General features: G+C 39.2%; 1 protein-coding gene across 1 annotated transcript; it reads left to right on the forward strand.

Moving 5' to 3' along the window:
* ptgir (prostaglandin I2 receptor) lies at window positions 1–21,159 on the forward strand. Its single transcript, XM_030745419.1, has 3 exons — window positions 1–126; window positions 288–1,308; window positions 20,113–21,159. Exons 2-3 carry the CDS (start codon window positions 487–489, stop codon window positions 20,398–20,400), a joined length of 1,110 nt encoding a protein of 369 aa, XP_030601279.1. The 5' UTR covers window positions 1–126; window positions 288–486; the 3' UTR covers window positions 20,401–21,159.
* The last annotated feature ends 988 nt before the right edge of the window (window positions 21,160–22,147 follow it).

The following is a 22,147-nucleotide window of genomic DNA, read 5'->3' on the forward strand; positions in this document are numbered from 1 at the left end:
CGGCGGAGACGCGCAGCGGAACATTTTAAACCCAGCGTACGAGAGCAGGTTCCTGCTGCCAAAAGGAAAAGAAGTCGTTTTCAGTTGTTTTCACGTGTTTCGGCTTCCTGGCGGCTCCTGTAAAAGGTAAGTCACAGTTAGTTACTAAAACGTAGATATATTGTAAGAGTATCAATATGATGAAATAATGTTGAAAGAATTAGAAAAATATGGCTGTTTTTTTGCGGGAAAACGTGGTTGTGATGTCACTTAGATGAGAGTTTTATGTCCTTTTCTGTTTTCTACAGAAAGATTTCAAAACTGTCTACAAGAAAGAGTCAGAGGAGGAAGAGGCTACTAATAGTATTTAAGACAAAACAGGATTATGGATCTCACCTGTCTTGTGTTTTGCCAAATGTTGGTCTCAAGAGGACAATATTTTCTATTGTTGTCTGGGAATTCCTTATTAATTCCACATTGAACGGTTATTATTTTCGTCTCAACAAGATGAACAATTCACAAACATGTAACCACACCACCTGCCTTGTGGGCCGCGATGGCAAACCGGCCACAAGTATCATCATGTTTTTGGCTGGTGTTGTCGGAAACCTCCTGGCTCTCTTTATCCTTGGAGTGCACCAGAAGGAGCATCGCTCCAGGTCCTCTGTGTTCTGCATCCTGGTGACCGGCCTGGCCCTCACAGACCTTCTGGGCACCTGCCTTCTAAGCCCACCTGTATTCATCTGTTATGCCCGCAACATGTCCCTTACAAATCTGTACGGTGAAAGACTGTGCAACCTCTTCGGCTTTGCCATGAGTTTCTTCGGCCTTGCACCCACGCTCATCCTGTGCGCCATGGCCGTGGAACGCTGCCTGGCCATCAGCCACCCTTATTTTTACTCTGTACACATCCGCCGCAACTTTGCTAAATTCACTCTTCTCTTTATCTACCTCTTTTCTGTGGCCTTCTGCCTGCTCCCCTTCGGTGGTTATGGCAAATTCAGACAGTACTGCCCTGGGACGTGGTGCTTCATTGACATGGATGCGACTGGGGACGGGCAGGCTAATTTGGTTTTGGCTTTCTCTCTGTCCTACTCCTCCCTCATGGCACTGCTGATCTTTGCAGTGTTCGTGTGCAACGGTTCGGTGATTATCACCCTCTGCAAGATGCACAAGAGCCAGCTACAGCGGCGTGGTTCGGTTGGGCCAGCGGGTAGAAAGAGGAGGCTGAGCCTGGCCTGGTTTGGACAGGGAGAAGAGGAGATGGATCACCTGGTGCTGCTGGCGGTCATCACTGTCATCTTTGTGGTCTGCTCACTGCCGCTCACTGTGAGTTCATATTTATTCATATCAACTTTACCTCTGTGTAGGCTACTGATACCATGTTTGTTTGTTTGCTTTCTTCTCAGTTTCACTACACAATCATATCGCATTATAAATATATTTCACTCTAGAAAATGGCAGAGGCGGTGACAGCTGAATTCAACAGTGAAATCAAAAGAGATTAAAAAATGTTACAGACAAAAAGGAGAATGTTAACAGGGCTTAGTCACTGTTATCATTATTACTGCCCCTTTAGGGGATGCTTTTTTTTCAGTATCAGTAGCAGGGTTGACCAGCAAGCTGCGACTGTAGATGTATTCAGGTGTAAATTAGCTAAAGAGACAAACACTGTTTTGTGTGTGTGTGTGTGTGTGTGTGTGTGTGTGTGTGTGTGTGTGTGTGTGTGTGTGTGTGTGTGTGTGTGTGTGTGTGTGTGTGTGTGTGTGTACATTTTGCATGGTAGTTTGTGAGATTCACTTTTCCATCCAGCCTCAAGTGGCCATTTGAGGAACTGGAGTTTGTCACACTCGCTTCTGGCTTCATTCTCCAGCATCAGAGGTTGCTGCTTAGTAGAAGGCATAGTTTACAGGAGTAGGGTCATTTTAGCATTACTGTTTCCTGACTTCCTGCGTGTCTTATAAAGTGAATTCCTTTCCCACCTTCTGTAATCATTATGCACATAGAAAGCTTTGCTGGCATGACGACGGTTAATGTTTTTGTTGCTGTGGCATGTGTTTGTATGCCCTGTTGAAGTCTCCTTAACGGTTGTGCTTTGCTAATGAAAGGTGTGTCCTTAAGTGCACCCTTTGCCACACATAGCATGCTGTCGCTGCCTGCGTGTTTGTGTTGTGCATTTGTCTTCTCAGTCTGGTAGCTGCCTCTTTTTAAGAGGAGCGTGCCTACAACCTGACAACCTTGGTGGACTGGTCCAGCCCTGCCTTTCCCAGAGGATGTATGAAGTTATTAATATGAAGTGTATTATAAAGGCATGTATGCTTGTTTTGACGTATGTAAATCAGACTTTCCCCCCCCCCTTACACACAGATTGTTTTATGATGAAAATGCTTTCTCATGTTTGTGGTATTTACAGTGTACTCGCCAGCTGCTTCTGGTTGGTTCATGGTAGCATTTACCCTTAAAGTCTGACTAACTTAGGGTGCATGTGATTGTACTTGCCCTGAGTTATGACTGAGAGTGAAATGGGAAATGAACAAAGATGACGATATACTTGTCTACAGTCTGAGTAAGACTTCAGGAAACTCCAGCTTCACCACTTGCAAGCATTTGCACGCTCTCACTGTAGATGTAGATGTGTTTCAGTTTCCACATGTAAAGCTGAAAATGGCAAGTAGTTTTGTTTTGGTGCTTTCACTTTGTTCTTCTATAATTGATTTTTTGTTTTCAAAAAGTGAAATTTATCCTAACTTTATATTTCACTATCAGAGCTTAAATTATAAGGCTGATCCTCGTTGCATAGATAATTCATATATAATGCTGGTAAGGGCTGAAAGATACTTGTGTCGTTTCAGCATACATGTGTTTGTGTGTTTGGTTGTTCCCTTGTGACAGTAAAGCTGTGGTTGAGATGGTCATGTCCATGTGTGCGACTGCATCGGAGCAGACTCAACAGGCTCCGAGACAGATGTGGGCTCATGATTAATAATGGTGTGTTTGCCTGAAGCACAGCAGATGTGGGCAAAGAAGTCTGATTCTGTTCGCTGCAATGAAAACAATGTGAAGTTCAAGTGTAATTTATACTAACAATTTTTCTGCTTCACACAAAAAAAAAATGATACCAGCTTAATTCGGTCATTAGTTCTTGCACTTACACAACAACATTGTACCAAAGCAAACAAACAAAAAAATTGACCATGTGTTTCCGGTTAGTGTTTGTTTTCTCAGGCCGTTTTTGAGGAACTGAATATACTTTGAAAAATGACCTTTTCTCCTCTGAGAAATGGGCCCCTTCTGCAATTTGTCTTCATGAGTAGGGACTCCACGTGGGCAGATGTGGGCGAGATGAAACGCAGGCACTGGAAAATGAACACTTGCATTTTTAAATTAGAAATTAGATCAATATTTATCAAATCTTGACACATTAATTATTTTCAGTGGTCTTTGGCTCACAGGTATAAATAATATCTGTGGGCTTTGTATTTACAGATTGCATTTCACAATCTGGTATTCGCCGAGTGGCTTTTGGACACTAATAAATGAGGCAGTGTTTTCTAAGCATCTTTCTGAGGTCAGGCTGGATTCTTCAGTCCAACAAGTTTAACCGTAGTGTTGGAGACAGAGAAGTGGTAAAAGATGATAAGATGTGTGAGAAACAGATGTGTACTACATGCATGCCAGCTGAGTTCATTTTCAGCAGTAAAGGGGATGTTTGCCCTGTTTACTGTTGCCTGACTCGCATAAGGGTCGCATTACGGTCCTGATCTTGACACAATCGATTACCTCCCATTGATTTAAACCTCTGAGTTTGAATTGTGCAATTGATGCAGACAGCTAAAAAGATTACGTGCAGTTATCCATTTAAAGTTAATCTCAGGCAGATACTGGCACGTTGTTATAGATTTATTGTCAAATTTATTGTTAGCATGCTTGTCAAATGCTTTAAAATACAGCTACAAAAACCAACTCTTGCTGCTGGACAGGTTTTAAAGCCTGCTCTCCCAGTGCAATCAGATTATGTAATTTTATGCTGCTGAATAAACATTTAAATGACAGTTACATACTAAACATTAAAGCATTTCCTGCTTTTTTTGGTGTGTTTTATATGATTAGAAATTAAACATGTTTGAGTTTCGGTCCAGTCATCATATAGAATCCTTCCCCGGGCTTCCTGCTGTCAAGTTGTTTCCTGCAGGCTACACATCAATGCCCTCCATAGTGTCTCTATGGAAACTGCTGCCACATGTTACTGGTCAGTACCTGAATCAATAAGTGGTTTGAATTAGAAATTTTCCCCATTATCAAATACATGAATACTGAACAATGAAAAACATATGGCAGACGTTTTTTGTGCCCTTTTTTTTCTTTTTTGGGTAATGTAGCAACTTTATTCAAAAGCAGCAGCGAGGGGGCGATTTAATCACTAATGCTTTAACTTAATCATAAAAGGTTTCCATTAGTGTGGATACCATACTCGAGTCTTAGTCAGCAGACCAGTATTGACTTGTGTGCGTGTGTGGTCAGGGAGTGCAATAAAAATCCATATTAAATTCCACCTGGCTGCTGTGAAAATATTACTTGCATTAAAAAATAAAATAACAGCTGGGATGAGGTTCATACTAAGTCTTCAGGCATTTATCTTCTGAGGGGTTGTGCTCACCGTGTGGTCATTTAAGTAATGTGGACGGTTAGAAACCGAGACGTTAGAAAATGAATCACAGTAAATGGCACCCTATGGAGATTTTTATTATCATTTTTTTTTTGTAAAGAAAGTCGTTATTTAGACATCAGCCTTCTCCAAGCCATCAGCATTATTATGTATGAAGTAGGGATGTTCCTGGTGACTAATTTGCTAGTCATTTAAATAAAAGAAAAAAAAGTTTGATTAGTCAACCAGTCTAAAATAAAAACCCTCAGAAAACATTTAGAACTGAGAACACTTTAAATGGGCAAAGTTAACCACTGGCCAAACAAATACTGTATTGCATTGTGGGAGCTTTATGAAAAATGAATCACGTTCCTCGATACTCAAGTAATGTTTTAAATTTAGCTGAAATGTGCTTCACTTTGTGTCACACAGCGTCTGATTAGTGTACATACGCTGGATGTGTTTATGCCCTGTTTTTTTCTAATCTAGCATCAATACATGGTTACACATCAGTTGCTTGATTATATTCCCGTTTATTCTGACAAAGCCGACATACAGCTGCTCTTTTTTTTTTTTTTTTTTTTAATAAAAAAGTACTGCAGAACAGCGCTGGTTAGCACAGCTATCAACAATTTACTTTGCCCTCGCTTGTTTACAGCTTCCATTCAGAGAATAATACTTTTTAACCAAATATTATTTCTAGCACCGACCATCAAGGTAAGCAACATTTAAGCAACTAGACAACTAGCCGTGCGCATCCCTTGCATGAAGTTAAGTTTGCATTCCCTTTGTACATTTGCCAAATGTAGACCAACTGCTAAACATTGCTTAGTGGCAAAAGAAAAAAAATCATTTAGAAACATAGAATTTACTGTTTTGATTTACTTAATGGCTGGTAGGTCGTGTCACCACCGAGTTAACAGCTTTAGTGACTTTGATGCTAAAGCTGGGGACTGCACTGCATGTAACTCGCCTTGACCCAAGTTTTTCTTTCTCTCCACTGTGGCTATTAAAACACAAATTTGACAGGGGGACAGTGTGTTCTGTGATTTAAAAAAAAAAAAATCAATTTGCTTCCAGTTGCTCTCAGCGAACTGGGCAAGACGGCTGATTGTTGGGAAGATGATGAACAGCAGGCAGCTTTGACACATTTACAGGGCATCAGGCCTCCAAGAAACAGTGCGGCACATCATCAATCTGGGTTGTTTGACAGACTGGGCAAGAGAAAGCACATAGAGTGAAGTTTTCAAAACGCAATGTGGAACAGTATACAGCGCATAGCTCTTCTGTTCAAAGACACAAAAATGTAATTGTTCAACTATCCGTTAAATCATAAATTCAAGAAAGATTGAGGTACTAGTTAATGACAAATTTCAGGGGATATCCTGCTTTTAGTTTAAGAATATTTTATGAATAATTGTTTGTTTCCCTGCAGGACTTAAACAAACATACAGCTAAATATTACAATGATTTCAAAACAGCCTGGAGTCTCTTAACATGCCTGGTCAAAGCCTGAGCCTGAATGCCACTGAAAATATGCTGAATGACAGGCTGTTAGTTTTTCAGGGACACTCCTACTCACATCCAACTGGATTCAGATTGAAAAATGTGTGTGGATAAAGAGGGGAATTTCAGACATATCCAGAAGATTCAAGTTGAAATTCCTGCCTTAAATGAAACCAAAAGGTGGGAATATCAAATTAATTCTTTCATTTGGCTAATGTGGCATCTGCTGTGATTAGTTGGAGTGAGAAAAAGGAGGAGCACAAGCAGACAAACAACAAACCAAAGCAGAGAGAAGACCCAGTGTTAATGTTCTATAACAGTGGATTTTAGAAAAGGACAGGTGCTCACTGCTTACTGGAGATTTCCAGACAGACTGAGCCTGTAAGCAGTCTACCTGCTGATCAGGTGATAAGGGTGAGGTGATCCAGCCATAACTGTAAATTTTTATTGGAATTGTGACTGTAGTTGCATATGTTTTGTTTATGAATGTGCCAAAATGAATTTGAAAAGCAGCAAAAAAAGAAGAAAAGCCCTTTAAAGAAAAAAATATGCAAAGAATTCAAAAGAAGTAATTCAAAATGCTTCATGAATAAACATTCTTAAAGCTACAGCCACTGCTGCTACTTCCTGTCTGTATGGGTATTGGTTTCAGTACAGTAAAGTTGTTTCAGCAACATCCCAGTCATTTCTATTACTGTCCCATCAAGTCACCTGACATTGCAGACATCACATAGAAGGACTGTTGGTGCGCCTAAAAAAAACACTGCACAGGATACACTTGGTTTTTCTTATTCAACCCTCCCACAGGACCCTTCTGGCTCCTCATCTTCTCTATGATGCATTTAAGGGTTGGAACATCCTTGACGACTATGGAGAGAAAACTGTTTCCACATCATGTAGAAGCGAGGACAGCAGGAAGCATAAATTAGAATGGAAAACACCCTTTCTGACATCAGCATAGGATACCATTACCTTTGCATGAATTTCTGTTATTAGAAACAGACCACAAAGCATGGGAGCAGTACTTGCACACGTAAAAGTACTAATGCTTTAACAGAATTGATGATAAGAACCTTTGTTTTTTTTCTAGGAGCTGCTTCACAACCCCATTGTGAAGTTTAGTACTGTCTCAATATGGAAAGATGATGCTTTGTAATCAGCAGCTGACTTTGTGAAAAAAACAAACAGGATTCATTTCCTTAGTGGATAGACACTTAATCCTGAAGCATATACACACATGCATACAGTGTTGGGAAGGTTACTTTTGATTCATTTGGATTACATTTGTAAAAGTGGGCAATAATACAGCTTTTTGCTGCTAAAGAAGCTTTAATATTGAACACTTAAGGATGATTTCAGAAGGGAAATGTTACATTTCCTTCACTGAAAGAAACAAAAGAGAATACACTGCCTAATCAATCGAGCAATAGAATGAGTATTCATTTCTGCATAAACATTTTGATTTTTACAAACGCATAAAAAATAATAATTATAGCATTATAAATATAACTGGTTTTGCAATTTAATGTTAAATTGTAATGAGTTACTCCCCATCACAGCGTACATATTACAAATGCACATTCATGTGCACATATTTATTCTTATTAGTTGTCAGATGGCTGCAGGCTTGCTGAGCTTGGTTTTTGTGTTTGTTTGTTTTTTACTACATGTAGTTTCCTCCTGTTTCTCCTCACATTTAACTCATTTTGAAATTGGCCAACAAATGATCCCAGTGAAGCTGCTGAAGAACCCTTTTGATGTGCCTGTTAAGCGCGGGAGCTGTAGAACGTGCCTTCGGGCTGCAGTACAATAAGACGTGAGCAGCTGTGGAAGAGGTTTCTAATGGCTGAGGAACAGAATGAATGAAAAAGTGAAAAATTGTTTGAGTGATGGTGATTATGTGCTTAATTGAACCCTGTACTGCAGTTTGAATGCATGTTTGAGCTTGAAATGTTTTGCATTGTTAATTAAGTTTTAGTACCTTCAGTAGATATTTTGACTTTAATCTATATTAATGATTTTTTGGAGACTTTGGCAAAGTGAGCGGCTTATTTGCACATCCAGCAAGTATGAATCAGCCTAGGCATTTATTTAATAGTGTGTTTGTGAATGTCCTGTGTTCTCTCTGTTGTAGCTCTGTGTTAGTTGCCAGCTCCTGAAGACTCCTCTTTAGCTGCTATACCTGTATGCTCTGTTCACCATCTAGTTGTTAACATTTTTGTTCTACTGTTTGGTGCAGGGTAGGTAACTTGTGCTGAAAACAACTGCTTATAATTGAAAGTGAGGCTGTGAGAGATGATTGACCCAAAACAGCAAAAGTTGTGGGCTATAAAAATTAAAGCAATCAATGAAAAGACTAAACTATCCTGCCGAGCTGAGGTCAACTGCTGATTCTGGTCATAATTCACTGTGGATTTGTGGCTATTTGAAATGCTTCTATACACTTCTGGGGTTTTTTTGTTTTGTTTTTTTTCTCAAGATCAGACATCAAAACAGTGAATGTAGCTCTTTTGTGTGTCAGTTATTTCCTGTATATGCATTTTTTTCCTCTGGCCTTTGAATGATCTCCCTACTTCCAGGCAGATTTCCTACCACATATTTCTCTGTAGCTACGTATTGAAGAGAGTACTTCAGTGGTCTGGAAGGACATGACACTATGAAATGTAACTGTTTCACAATACTGCTACACTGTATATAATGCTTTCAATTACAGGCCCCTTAACTCTGCAGCAGTTTTTGAAACTAATTGATGGTGATAAAAGGTATTATTTATAAGAGTTACAGTAAAATGTTTTATAGAAAGCTGGTGGTCTATTGCTTACTTCAGTACGGCTTTACTGTTAGTATAGTAACAGAGTAAATACATACAAAATGTAATAGCCTGATTAATTCAGAAATTTGCTACCTACTGATTTTGCTGTGCACTGTCACTAGGCCTGTGTGGCTAAAGTCTTAACAATTAAAACACACAATATAATTAATCAAAAATTCTTATTACCACAAAACACAATCAGAAACTGTAGGAATGTTTTGTTTTGTTTTCTTCCCCCACTTGCAAATCCCTATCTGGAGCATAGACACTTGGCCCAAACAGATTCAAAATGCCATGCTCTGTTGTGCCTGTCATTAGTAAGTTGTGTGCTTACCTGTTAAACAGGTAAGGTGAAAGACTCACAGAAAATATCAGCACCTCTGCATATACATTGACTTTGAGAGCTCTGGATAGTTGTCTTTTTGGCATATGTCCACATATGTGCACAGTTATTTGCCTATCTATCAGCACCGTCACTGTTCACACGGCATCGTGTGAAATGTGTTCCACACCCAAGTTTAGAGTTTCTCAACCTTATGGTTTCCGTAGTCACTTTAGACTGTCGGGAAAGTTTCAAGGCAAGGCAAATGTGTGTGTGTGTGTGTGTGTGTGTGTATGTGTGTGTGTGTGTGTGTGTATGGCAAATGGTAGAATGGTAGAAAACGGTACATGGGTTCAGTCAGTAACCACATTTCCTTTTCAAATCAAGTTAAATCCAAATCCTTTTTCATATCCACTTATCAAATCACAACGACTCATCCATGTTTCAAAATTTGTAAGTGTCTAAAATAAATACAACTAACTCTCATCGCCTTCTGTTAACAGCTTCAGAGAACAATAGGATTCTTGTTTTATACTCCCAACTTGCCAGCAGCATCGGGAAACACAGGACCTCATAAATGGCACAGGAGTGAAATACAACACCCTCACATCAAACAAACTATAAGAAAGGCAGATTGTGCTGAGTATGTGTTGATGTGCTGAAGGACACTTGAAAGAGGAAGCAGTCGATACTGACGGTCAGCAATGTGGTAAAACGCTCACTGCAATTAAAAACCAAAATCATCATTTAGCAAGGCTGGTTTTTAGCATTGCCATCTAAAAGGCCACTAAGAGTAACCTTTTTGTTGGCTATGCTACGAGTTGAGGGGCTCCAAAGAAGAGAAAGAAAAAAATGTTTAAATTGCAAAAACTCTGCTAACATTTTGGCTAACAGTTGACAACTGACTGCTCTCTGCAGGATAGTGACTCTCACATAACCTGCTTTTAATTTGATCACCCAGCTGAGTAAGAATCATGTATGACTAACCAGCTTACTAATGTACCCTGTAAGGCTCTTCCTCATCTCAATAAATCCTATTAAAATGCGTATTTTATGTGCTCAGGTGTGTGCTCAGCTGGGATCATAAGGAAGTCTGTGTGTACATTTTTATTCTGATTTCCAATTATAGAAAGCGGTGGCTGCAATGGTGTGGCGGTTAACACATTTGTATGATAAGCAAAAAGATTGCTGGTTCGATTGCATTTAGCGAGCCAACTCCACCTTTGGGGAATTCATTGGGTGTAAAGCTGCCAAATCAAAGGTGGAGCTACTTACTGCGGTGACCCCATGTGACAAGGGTGCAGCAGAAAGTAGCTGCTGCTTCTTGTAGAAATCCGTATTTTCTCTGCAAAGAGCAAAAAAGATACAGTTTTCATATCTAAGTTTTTGGGAAGTTCTTTACCAATAAGTCTTACCTGAATATAATCTTGTAGAAATCTTTTCTCTCAGCATCCTTCTAATTATTCAGCACAGAGATAAGATATGTCAGGACCTAAATTCAAACCTTAATCTGTTCTTTCTGTACGTCACACAAGTGGTTTTTCACCAAAAATGCTGCAGTTTTATGATTAAATCATTCATTACATCTAGGTCTGATCTAGGTCATCACCAAAACGGCTACAGCCAGCCCCTTCATTTAGATTGCATAGGGATATATATATGTATATATATTCTGGTTATTCTAAGAAACATGGGAAAAAGTAACAATTTCTCAACAAGTTTTCACACATTGTTGATTTATTGGTATAACTAAATCACCGAGGGTAGGAACTAATTATGTTATGTGGGTCTTCATTCCACAACATGCACAACACAGTGTGACTCACTGAGCCTTGTGGTGTAATAGCTGATTGTTCCTGCCTATTAAAACAGAAAAAAAAATGTTTGAGGGTGTGGGTGTGTGTGCGTGTGTGTGTGTGTGTGTGGGGGGGGGGGGGGGGGGGGGGGGGGGGTTTAACATCAATAAACTGGCTTTGTGCTCTTTCCAACATGCATTTCAGCTGTGCATGGATGGACTTCTGCCTTAGAGTGTATATATGCTCTTAGCTAGAGCATGAAGGCAGCAGGGACTAAACAAGCTTAACTACATAATTGAAACCAGGCAGTAGTGCTAATTTGGTGGTTTGAAATTTTAGGGGTCACTGAGCCCTGAATAATGTTTACTTCTCCAAGGAACTTGAGAATATGGTGGGAAGTTTTCTTCTCTCTCATCTTTTTTTCAGCGTGTCCCACACGATCCTAAAAATACATCAAGCTGACAGTCAGTCATCCCCATATTTGTAGTACTTTATAGTTTTAGATTTGTTTCAGCAATGGAGCTGAAAAACTTGAAATGGGACTAAGCTGGCTAAGTCGGGGAGATTTTTATTAAGAGTTGATGTGTGTGTTAGCTGGGAATAAAGACTGAAAGCATCGCTAGCTAGCCTCACTTCTTCTCACAATTGTGTTCATTATGTCTCATTTTGTTAATCTATCTTAGAGTTGTGTAACAATCAGATTTGCTTTATAGTCTGCTCTCTGTGCTTCGACGAGTGCTCTAATCCAGGCTTCAATCCTTGTTATTATCTTCTGTTTGAGATTTCTTTTAATGCTGCTTTGCTGTTGATCCCCAGCTGACACACACCCAGCACACCGCCTGGCCAAATAAACATGCATAGAAAGCACTTACTTATTAATATTCACTTAAAGACTTCATAATGGAAGTGCTTTGTGGTTGTTCATAGTTCACAGTATCTGAGTAAATGAATTATGCATAACAATTCAACCAACTTTTAAATCTACACCATACACTAGGTGGTGTTAACCAGATAATGATGCAATTGTCACCCAATTGTTTAACCAAAAAAAGTGTTGCAATATTGCCGCACTATCAGTTTAATGAAGTGTATCTTGCAGTGTTTGTTCTTTAAATTCCACAAACAAAAACATCTGAAGACTGTGAGGGATTTATTTGGCTTTGCTTTGTTGTCAGAACTAGTTTGGGAAAGTCCACACTGAAGGTCTGCTGTGCATGTCAAGACCGGGAATTCTTTTTTTGAGTCTCATGTGTGGCTCATCTGGGACAGTATACATTCATCTACTTGTACTGAAAAGTAAAAGAAAAGTATCCAAAATATTTTACAACATGGAAGTAAGCCTAGAATTTGCAGGCTTATGATATGGTAATTCAAAAGACTGACTGCAAGTCATTTATTCTTTGTCATATATTTTTCTCTTCAACACATTTAAAGTATTTCAAAACAAATTCATGTAAGTGTAAAAATTCATATTTTATTATACAGCATTAAATGTATTGAACATCGATTTAAAGCCGTAATCTGGATCTTTTTGTGCACGTGGAAGCATTGCGCGGTTGTAAGTCCTCTCCTTTCACTGTTTTGTACAAAAGCTGATTGATTAAATCAAAATGCTCTCAGTTAAGTAATGTTGACTATTGTGTGCTAAAATGATTAAAAACGCATTCTGAGTAGATTGCAGTGATGTTTGCTTGACAGCTGGGAAGTCACCTGTAAAAAGTAAACAATAAGCTGTAGGTAAAAATGTTAGGCTACTGCGATACAAGTTCAGAATGGAAAGCAATAAAAGAATTCTGGTGTTGAAGGATAGTCTGAATCATGGCTTTAACAGCTGCAAAGTGGTTAAAACACAGAGTGAACGTTGGCTAGTTTCAGCCCATCTGGTTATGTGACCCTTTGTATTGCTTGACCATGTCACATATCATCACATCACATCACATCAGTAAATCAAACAAACAAAAAAAAATAAATAGGATTTGTGTTTTAAAGCAACAGCAAATTAGTTCCAGTGGATGTTTTTCATTACCAACAGCAACACGAGATTTAGTTCATAATGCTCGCTTATGTGCAGCTAATTTAGACGAAGTGTGAAGTGAGGCATGGCTGACAACCAGATGGCTCTCTGTGGAAGGATGTTGCAACCGAGATGAAATTTATTTGAGCTGGCTAGTGACATTAACACAGCTTCAATCACCAATAGTCACACTTTGGTGCAAGCACAAAAAAAAAACCCCTCTTCTCCCAAACCTTTCAAAGGATGTTCTACCACTGTGCATGTTAACGATACACCAAAGAGCAGTAGCATCAGATACAGCAGAGACACGGGGCCATTTTATCACCAGCAAAGAGGAGCTAAAGGGGAAGCCTGCCCTCTTGATCTGTTGTAACAACAGCAAGGTTTTGTAATGTGCCCAAGTATTTTTTACATATGACACATAACAGCGTGCCTCATAATTTATACTGTTCTGTTTGAAAACGAGGTCATCACCATTTCACAGTTACTTCCACTTCCTCTTTTGTGTAATTTTGTCAGCAGCTTTTTTCTTTTCAGTTGTTAAGTAAACAGCAACTTCTACACATTCTCATCCTGCGCACACACACACACACACACACACACACGCACACACACACAGTTTGATTGTGAGAGAGTTCAAAGTGACAACTCTATTTTGGCCCTAAACTCTTCAACTTGCACTGTTCATGAGAAAAGGCATAATAAAGGTTTGTCTTAAAACTTTGTGTTGTCCACAGAATTTATGGAAAACATATAATGTCTTTCACAGTGTGCATGATTTATGGAAGGAGTCAATTTTTGTGCTACCAAGGCATGCATATAAAATGTATTATTACTTTGCACTGCTGTCTTCACACACAGATGAATGGATGAGTAAGTGTTTTGTTTATGTTTATTCTCAGAAGTAATTAATACATGATGATCATAAAAGGCTTAGTGACTCCAGGTAGCTCACTGTAGTGTTTTACCACATCTTAGAGAGGAAGCTCACTAATGGACTATAAGACAGTGTAATTCCCCTGCTGAAGCATGTCTGAAGACAGAAATACACTGACTATACTCTCGACACTTATTGCAGTACATTATTTCCTTTTCCTGACACAGAACACATGCTCTTATTACATCTTACATGTAAATAAAGAGCTGTGTTTTCTGTGTAAAAGTCAAATTACTATCATGATGATAATTGAGTTGTTTTACATGCTATATATATATATATATATATATATATATATATATATATATATATATATATATATATATATATATATATATATATATATATATATATATATATATATATATAGAAGCTGTCACCAGGAAACACCCACTCATTCCACTCCTTTACCTCAAATGTCAGAAACCACCTCTTCAATAACTTCTCAGGCACAGATTGTGGAAAAGTAAAATTCTCTGTGAGTTAAGAAACAGCTACCTTTTGCATTATGGTGCTGCACTGAATAATTCACCAACTACACAAAATCAGTCACTTCGGATCTCAAGCTGGAGCAGCGATGAGCATCATCACACAGCCTGGGATCATTTTTAAGTCTGAGTTAAAGAAAGACGTAGAAAACACCTAATGAATAAAAACCTGCCTAGCTCAACTCCAGTTGTCTTGTTGATCAAGGATCAATAGTTATAGTTTACTCTGATAAGCAGGAAAAATAATACTGGGCATTGACAGTGTGTCATGCTGAACCTTCCCATGACATGCACCTTCTGGTTGCATTACAAGAAATGAAACCTTTTATATTTTGATAGGAAATATAAAGAGATAACGGCAGATGACAGAGATAAGATTTGCTTTCAAGTTGAAGTCAAGTGAGAACTCAGAGGAAATGAAGAAAACATTATTAGTGCACCTACATTTCTGCCTATTTACGGTATGTAGAAAAGGTTTCAGGCACTAAAAGTAACGTGAGCTTTCAAACATAAAGCCATAGATGTGTACACACACACAGTAAAAAGACAGAAAGGTGTGGTGATTAACATTGATCATTTTGCCACAGTACAGTCCTGGCATTCATGTGAATATTACTATAACACGTGCCACACAGCTAAACATTGCTGCAGACCAAGCAAAGCCTCACAAGCACCTTACAAACGCATACTCCCCTCCTCCCAGGACATCGTGTACCCTCACGCTGCGCTAAACAAATTGGTCAGGAGCAGTTCGAGGAACACAGCGTCTTCGCCTTGAATCCCACAGGACTCAAAAGCCCTTCTTCCAGTGTCAGATGTTAGGCATTGAAGCACAACCCTAAAGGGACTTGCACAATACAAGGCAGTTAGTTTTTATGTTGCGGCTCATCTGTGTATAGTTAGCAGTTTTTTTGATTCACCTCATTCAAAGTGCAGAATGAATCAGAATGAATGAATGAATCCCACCATGCTATGTGATGGGTTAAGAATTTTAGTTCTCTGAGGAGCCAAAAACCTTTGTATGATTATCTTTGTCACCTCGCTTAATGCAACCTCTTTGGCTCAAAACAGAAACAGAACTTAATTTCAAACACCTTTGGTAAACTGCACTGCAGGCTTTGGCCAACTCTACAACTCAAAACGATTCATTTGCTTCCAAAACAGCGAGATGAGAGCACTGATCAAGCTCATACGAATACCTTTATCATGCGAATACCTTTATTAGTCCCACAATGGGGAAATTACAGTTAACAGAACACTGATATCTGCTCTTGATATTTTATGAAGGTTTCACAGTCTGTTCAAGAATGTCTTAATTTTTATTCCATTGAGTGTGGGTGTGTTCGTCAAAACGACTTAAATCATTTAGACCAAAAAGTCTGGAAATGACTCACTATTGCTTGTAAAGCCCAACAGCTGTAAGCAAGTTATGAAGCTGAAGGCAACAGAATATTGTCTTTGTGAGCAGCACTGAATCACTTCAGAGCAAAACGTGTGAATGAATCAAGCTGAGGCAATGAGGTTGTGTTACTGCCAGCATTCCCTTAAAGGGAGGGCTGCAGTGAAAGCCTTTACATTTAAGGTCAAGTTTTAGGTTAAATGTTAGGATTAGGAAAATAGTGAGTTTTGTTAGGTCTCCATGAAATGAGACCTAACAAAACTATAATGATGAACACACACACACACACACACACACACACACACACACACACACACACACACACACACACACACACACACACACAGAGCTTCAAATCCCTGAAAAACAAGCAAAGACAAAGCAAGCCACTGGATGGTGAAGACAGTGGTGCATTGGGCAACTAGAAAACCGGCTGTGTTCTGTAGACCTTAAAGAAGCTCAAATATTGAATGCAAACATAACTGTAAACAAATACTGATGATATCCAAATCCATATGTGGGAACAAGATGCACATATGACATCCGTTTTATGTAAATAACTCATTTTCTCCAAGTAAAAACCCCAAATCATTGCAAGTTTAACAGACACAAATGAGACTGATATCGAGTTTCTCTTCTTACTCTGGGAAGCAAAGAAATTAAGCCTGTTTCTCAAAAACTGTAATTCCTTCAGAGACTGTAAACAGTCTTCCCAGAAAGGCCAATGATCTCTACACTGTCTCCTCTCACATTTTCAGAATGAGCTTACAGTGAAACAGGATCAGGAAAGAGAGTTAGGAGAGTCCACTAGGACCACGAGATAGACAGTAATTGGCTGCAGAGTGTAGAAATCCATTACGTGTTCTGTTTCCTGAAAGATGCAGCCATCGTCAGCCTCAAATATAAATATGTTACATGCCTTTTTTCTTTCTTTCTTTCTTTTTTTTACACCAAATGGTCTGGATCCAAGTACATGAAGATTGTCGTAACAAAGAAAGGAGATCTACAGATCAACAATTTCAACAACAAAAAAAAAAATTCTCAAAAGCAAACTAAATATGGCTTAAATAAAGAATAACTGCATCTCCGGTCAATCCAGAGCAAATGATCCCGTGTACCTCGTCATCTCCTCTGTCTTTCGTCATCCTGCCTGTGACCCAGAAATCAAGCTAAATATGCCATGCTGAAGAATGTCTCAATTTCTAAAATGCATCTGGACGAGGACAGACGAGAGAGGAGGCTCATCGGAAAAGCTATATTTGAGCACGCGCATCCTCTGCAAAAGTGTTTTTACCCATGATACATGAAAGAGGTGTGTCACATGACTGGAATATACAAACCATGGGATTAGGTGGATTCTGTAAATAAATTAGTCTCTGTATTCATTGAGGTCGTTTTAGATAAGATGATTAATTTCATGGTCAAACTTTTCGGCCTTTCCCTGTTATAAGCTTTCATGAACACTGCTGGCATATGAGATCATAAAATATAGTAGTAAACAGGCTACAAAAAATAACCCCCAATAGGCAGATGATGCAGTTGTGCCACAGGTCATTTTTAATCTTTTTAAAATGATGACATCTAAGCAAGGATGCCTCATTTTGTTAAATGCCTGTTGCCTCGACTCCTCTCTCTTTGCATATCTGGTGGGAGTGATTAAGACTTGCTATCATGAGGAAAGGAACTGAGGATTTACAAACTGAGAAAGAGGAAAGGAAGCTGCATGCAGGCAACACAAACTGTACTGACAAGGCCTGAGGCTGCTGAAATGTACAGCACTTTTTTGGCTAGATTTATACATAGTACATACAAGATATGTTATGCCTTTATAGCTCCCTGCAACTGCATGGTACTCTGTTCTCCTAAATAATCCACATGATCCTTTCCTTCTGTGTCTGGCCTGCGCTTTAGCCAGAGACTGATCCATTAATGTGGTCCTGTTTAAGGAGAGCCTGACATGTCATCAGTTTTGGCCCCACAGCCCGTAGTGCTTGGAGAGGATGGCTCATGATTTGTGTTCGTCTCTGCGGTGCTTAAGGTCTGCCGAGAGCACCATAAGAGGCAGGGTGGCATGCAAGGAGCAGAAGCACAAGTGAGGGTGGTAATGTGGAGTGAGACAATAGCGAGGAAGGTAGCAGAGCATACAAGTCTGTTTGAAATGTTTCTGACAATGCTGCTGATGAATTACACGTGCCATAACTTTGCATTGAGCACAAGAAACATTTGTCATCGTGTTTGTTAGTGTGTTACCTAACAAACACAATGACTCAAATAAGAAATTGCTGCCAGCATGAGACCTGTTTCTAGGTCAGAAGCCAAAATAGTTAAGGGTGTTGTTATATTTCCTTTATTCTTCCTAAGGACATCTTTCTTTATAATTCTCCAGCACTAACTTGAAGCTGCTTTTTAACAAATACCAATTACCAATTTTGATTGTGAGACTGATAATGTAAATAATGAATATCGGCAGTCAAGAAGCTGATAACGGCTGCTTCATACAGTTTTATGTTCCTGATATTTTAATGCCAGTTTTTATCAATACAGTAACTGGAGGGGGAAAATTGAACAAAGTCGTGGCAGCCGTCGTACCAAGGCATTATTTAGCAGCCACGGTTTCAATAGGTGGGTTTACAAAGTAAATGTGTCATCGTGTGAAAGGAAGCTGAGGACATTATCTCAGATCTGTTTTCATTAAATTCCTGCATACCTTATCAGCCATGTATTAAAAATCCACTAGAATCTGCCAGCATCAGTTGTGCAATTCAAGAAAGTTTAGACAACCTCAAACTGCATAATTACTTCCTAAAAAGTCAAAAACATCTGGACACTATTTTGTTCCACTCTGAACTTCAACTCCTACTGACACTTGTAGGAGGATGACTGTTCCACGCTTTTTACTCAGCACCTTCAATAATAAAATCCCATGAGTGTGCATACTGGTGGTCTCTTTTTTTGTTGTTATTTTTCACAGGTGTTCCCAGTCATCAGTACAGGAACTATCACGTCTGTGTGGCTTTAGCCTGCTGATAGGTGTGTGAAGCATCCAGACATGCTTGTGGCCGGTCCCTCCGGTAATTTGATGTGGCCTGTCTCTGGACTCTCCCATATTGTCTCTCGCTTATTAGTTTTCAGTCCAGGCCTTAGCAACATGGAAACATTTACACCAGTGTAGAAAAACAGTCAATCAGCACAAGCCATTAATTAGACCCATGTTTGTTGGATATTTCATGGAGGAAATGGAGAATTGTTGATAGGGAATGGGAGCGAGGTGACAAAGATGCTTCGTGGGCCAGCTGCTGCTTCGCTCTCTGCACAGGTTTGATAAGCAGTCAGTTGCCTGTGGTTGTTGTCTGGCCTGCTTTTCTCCAGTCTGTCAATGCAGGAAAAAGCTGTGGTTTTGAGATGCAGCCTTATGTGGGCCTGTTTTCGGAACACTTTGGGGTTTTGAAACTTTAAGATGTGCTTACGCCGAGCCTGCTAATGCTGACATTTGTTAAATCCTAGCATAACAAGATGACACTGATGCTGAACATGCGGTTATGTTCTCATCTGGCTTTAACAACAAAGTGCCGACAACTTCATTGTGTTTGCTGGAGCAAATAAGGTTTGAATTGGCTCCATCCAGTTGAGGTGATGTTTAAATTTTAAATCTCTTTAATGTTTTAATCTTGTGCCAAAAAATGTTACCCTGTAAAGAAGTTTCCTTTCAAAAATCCTTATTCAAATTTTACAAATAGATGATTTATGTGGTCTGTAACAAGCCCAGTGACAAATGCCCAAACACAATTGACCAGTAAAACAGTAGATTTGTAGTTGAATGTGTGCAGTTTTTCTAAAATAAATAATAATCTAAACGAGTAAGAACAGGTAATAAACCCTCAAAGTTATCAGTATCAGATCATTGCTGTCCATGTTCTAGTCATCAGGCAGATATTGGCTGTAAAAAAATTTTCATCCAGGTATTAAAATGAGTTTGTATTTAGATGTATGTTAATTTCTAACCTCTGAAAATGGGGGACTGCGTATAAAATGGCTGTAATTGTTCAACAGTTCATGCAAAATTAAAGCAGAAACTCTGCATTTCAATCACATATTGATTGTTTGATTTGCTTGTCACTGTGGTGGTGTGGTGGAGGCAACTATAAAAGCTGTGTCTTTGTTCCATTATGGAGGGCACTGTAGGCCTTGACCTTCTCTCTGTCTTTTCTTTGCAGATTGCAGGCTTTATCAACGCCATTCAACCATTTTGTACCGACAACGAGAACCTGACAGCTTTTCGCTTCTATGCCTTCAACCCCATCGTGGATCCCTGGGTCTTTATCATCTGCCGCAAGTCTGTGTTTCGCCACCTTTGCTCTCTGCTGAGCTTCCGTTTTAGCAAAGGAGCCGTAAAGACGACAGCACACTGTGCTTTGTCTTTACCCCTTGACAATGTTATACAGCGCAGCCCACCAGACACAGCAGTTCCACAAACCAACATGTACTCCAATTTACCTCGATGACCCACAAAAACCCATGGCGGTGCGAGGAGAGTGGAAGACTTTTCTATAAGAAAAACCTTTAAGGAAATTTAAGGAGATAAAATGAACATTGAATACAGCAATGAATACAGAATTCCTGCACTTAATATTTGAAGGCACAAAGACTGTCACAATTTAAATCTGTGGCCATTAACATTTCTCCATTCACTTTGGAATAAGTGTCTGTACTAATGTTAAGTTTCCATTGACTCATGGAAGTTATTTCAACATTGCAAGGAGAACTGTGCCACTTAAACAGCACTGTGACATGGAACTAAGAACGACACACTGTAAAATTAAAATATGTGCAGTTGGATGAAGCTGTATGGATATGCATGAATGTATTTTTTTTCTCTCAGTCAGTCAGCCTTTTCTTTAAGGCACAGTAAGTCTGTTAATACATTATCTGTGTCTACAGCATGCATGACATAAGATCTGCTTTATTTCAGGTATGTATGCAGATGTGTGCAACAGATATGCAAGATTATTATTACTACTCACTGCCCTTAATCCAGAATAGTCTTAACAAAGCTGCAGCCATGTAATGTTCCAATATGGAAAAGAATGTATGTTTTGAAAGACTTGCGTGTCTCATACTATGATTATGATGAAAATGGCTGTGTGTGTCAGGAAACGTTCATTTAACAACAAAAAATGTGATTTAAATGTAAATCACAAACTTTTTCATGCATGAGGAAAAAAATGTAGAAAGAATCGTAGTATGAGATATACAAGTATCATTGAACTTGCTATATACAGTACCAGTCAAAGGCTTGGACACACTGTATCCAAGCCTTTGACTGGTAATGTATTAAAGCAAACATTTACTAATAAAGGCAATCGGGTTCCTTTTTTAAAATTTCTTTCCTATATGGGTTCGGCTGAGCTGAATTTTAATGATGTTGACGTTTATGCTAATGTGCAACAAATGCTAATGTTTAGCAGATACAGTGTTAGCAATGCTAATTACTATTTTGTATGCGTCAGTAGTCTTTATGAATGAGTATGAGTGTATCCAGTGAAGAACCCAAATTTGGTCAGAAACTAAAGCACATGTTATGGACACAAGTTCTGGGCCACCTACACATTACACCCGGAGGAGCTGCTCAGCCATGGAAACCCATACCATGAAGCTCCCGGTGCAGTTTTTGTGCTGATGTTAATGCCAGAGGAGGTCTGGAAATCAGCAGTTACTGAGTCAGCAGAGCATTGGTGACTTTTACGCACTATGTGTCTCAGCACTCGGTGACCCCACTCTGTAACTTTACATGGTCTGCTACTTGATATCTACCTGAGTTGCTGTGGCTTTGCAAAAATATCACTTGCAGTCGATTTGTGGATTATCTAAGAGGGAAGATAATCCACAAATTGACTTGTTGCAGCAGTGGCATCCTATTACAGCACCACACTCGAATTCAGCGAGCTCTTTAGGATGACCAATTTTTCACAAACATTTGTAAAGGCAGACTGCATGATTAGGTGTTTGACTTATACACTTGTGACAGTGGAACAGAAAGCACCGGAATTCGGAGATTAAGAGGTATAGACCAATATTTTCGTCCATATAATGTATTTTTATTTGAGACCAAAAATCTCAAACTCATGTCAGCACTAAAAAGTCAGTAGGTTTGATCTAATAGAGAACATGAATTTCTATGTTATCAATTTTTAGATGAAGTCTCTCCATTTTATAGAAAAGTCCCTGGGGGTCAGGCCTACATTCTCTGCT

Source organism: Archocentrus centrarchus, chromosome 13, assembly GCF_007364275.1.
Source record: "Archocentrus centrarchus isolate MPI-CPG fArcCen1 chromosome 13, fArcCen1, whole genome shotgun sequence".
NCBI lineage: Eukaryota > Metazoa > Chordata > Actinopteri > Cichliformes > Cichlidae > Archocentrus > Archocentrus centrarchus.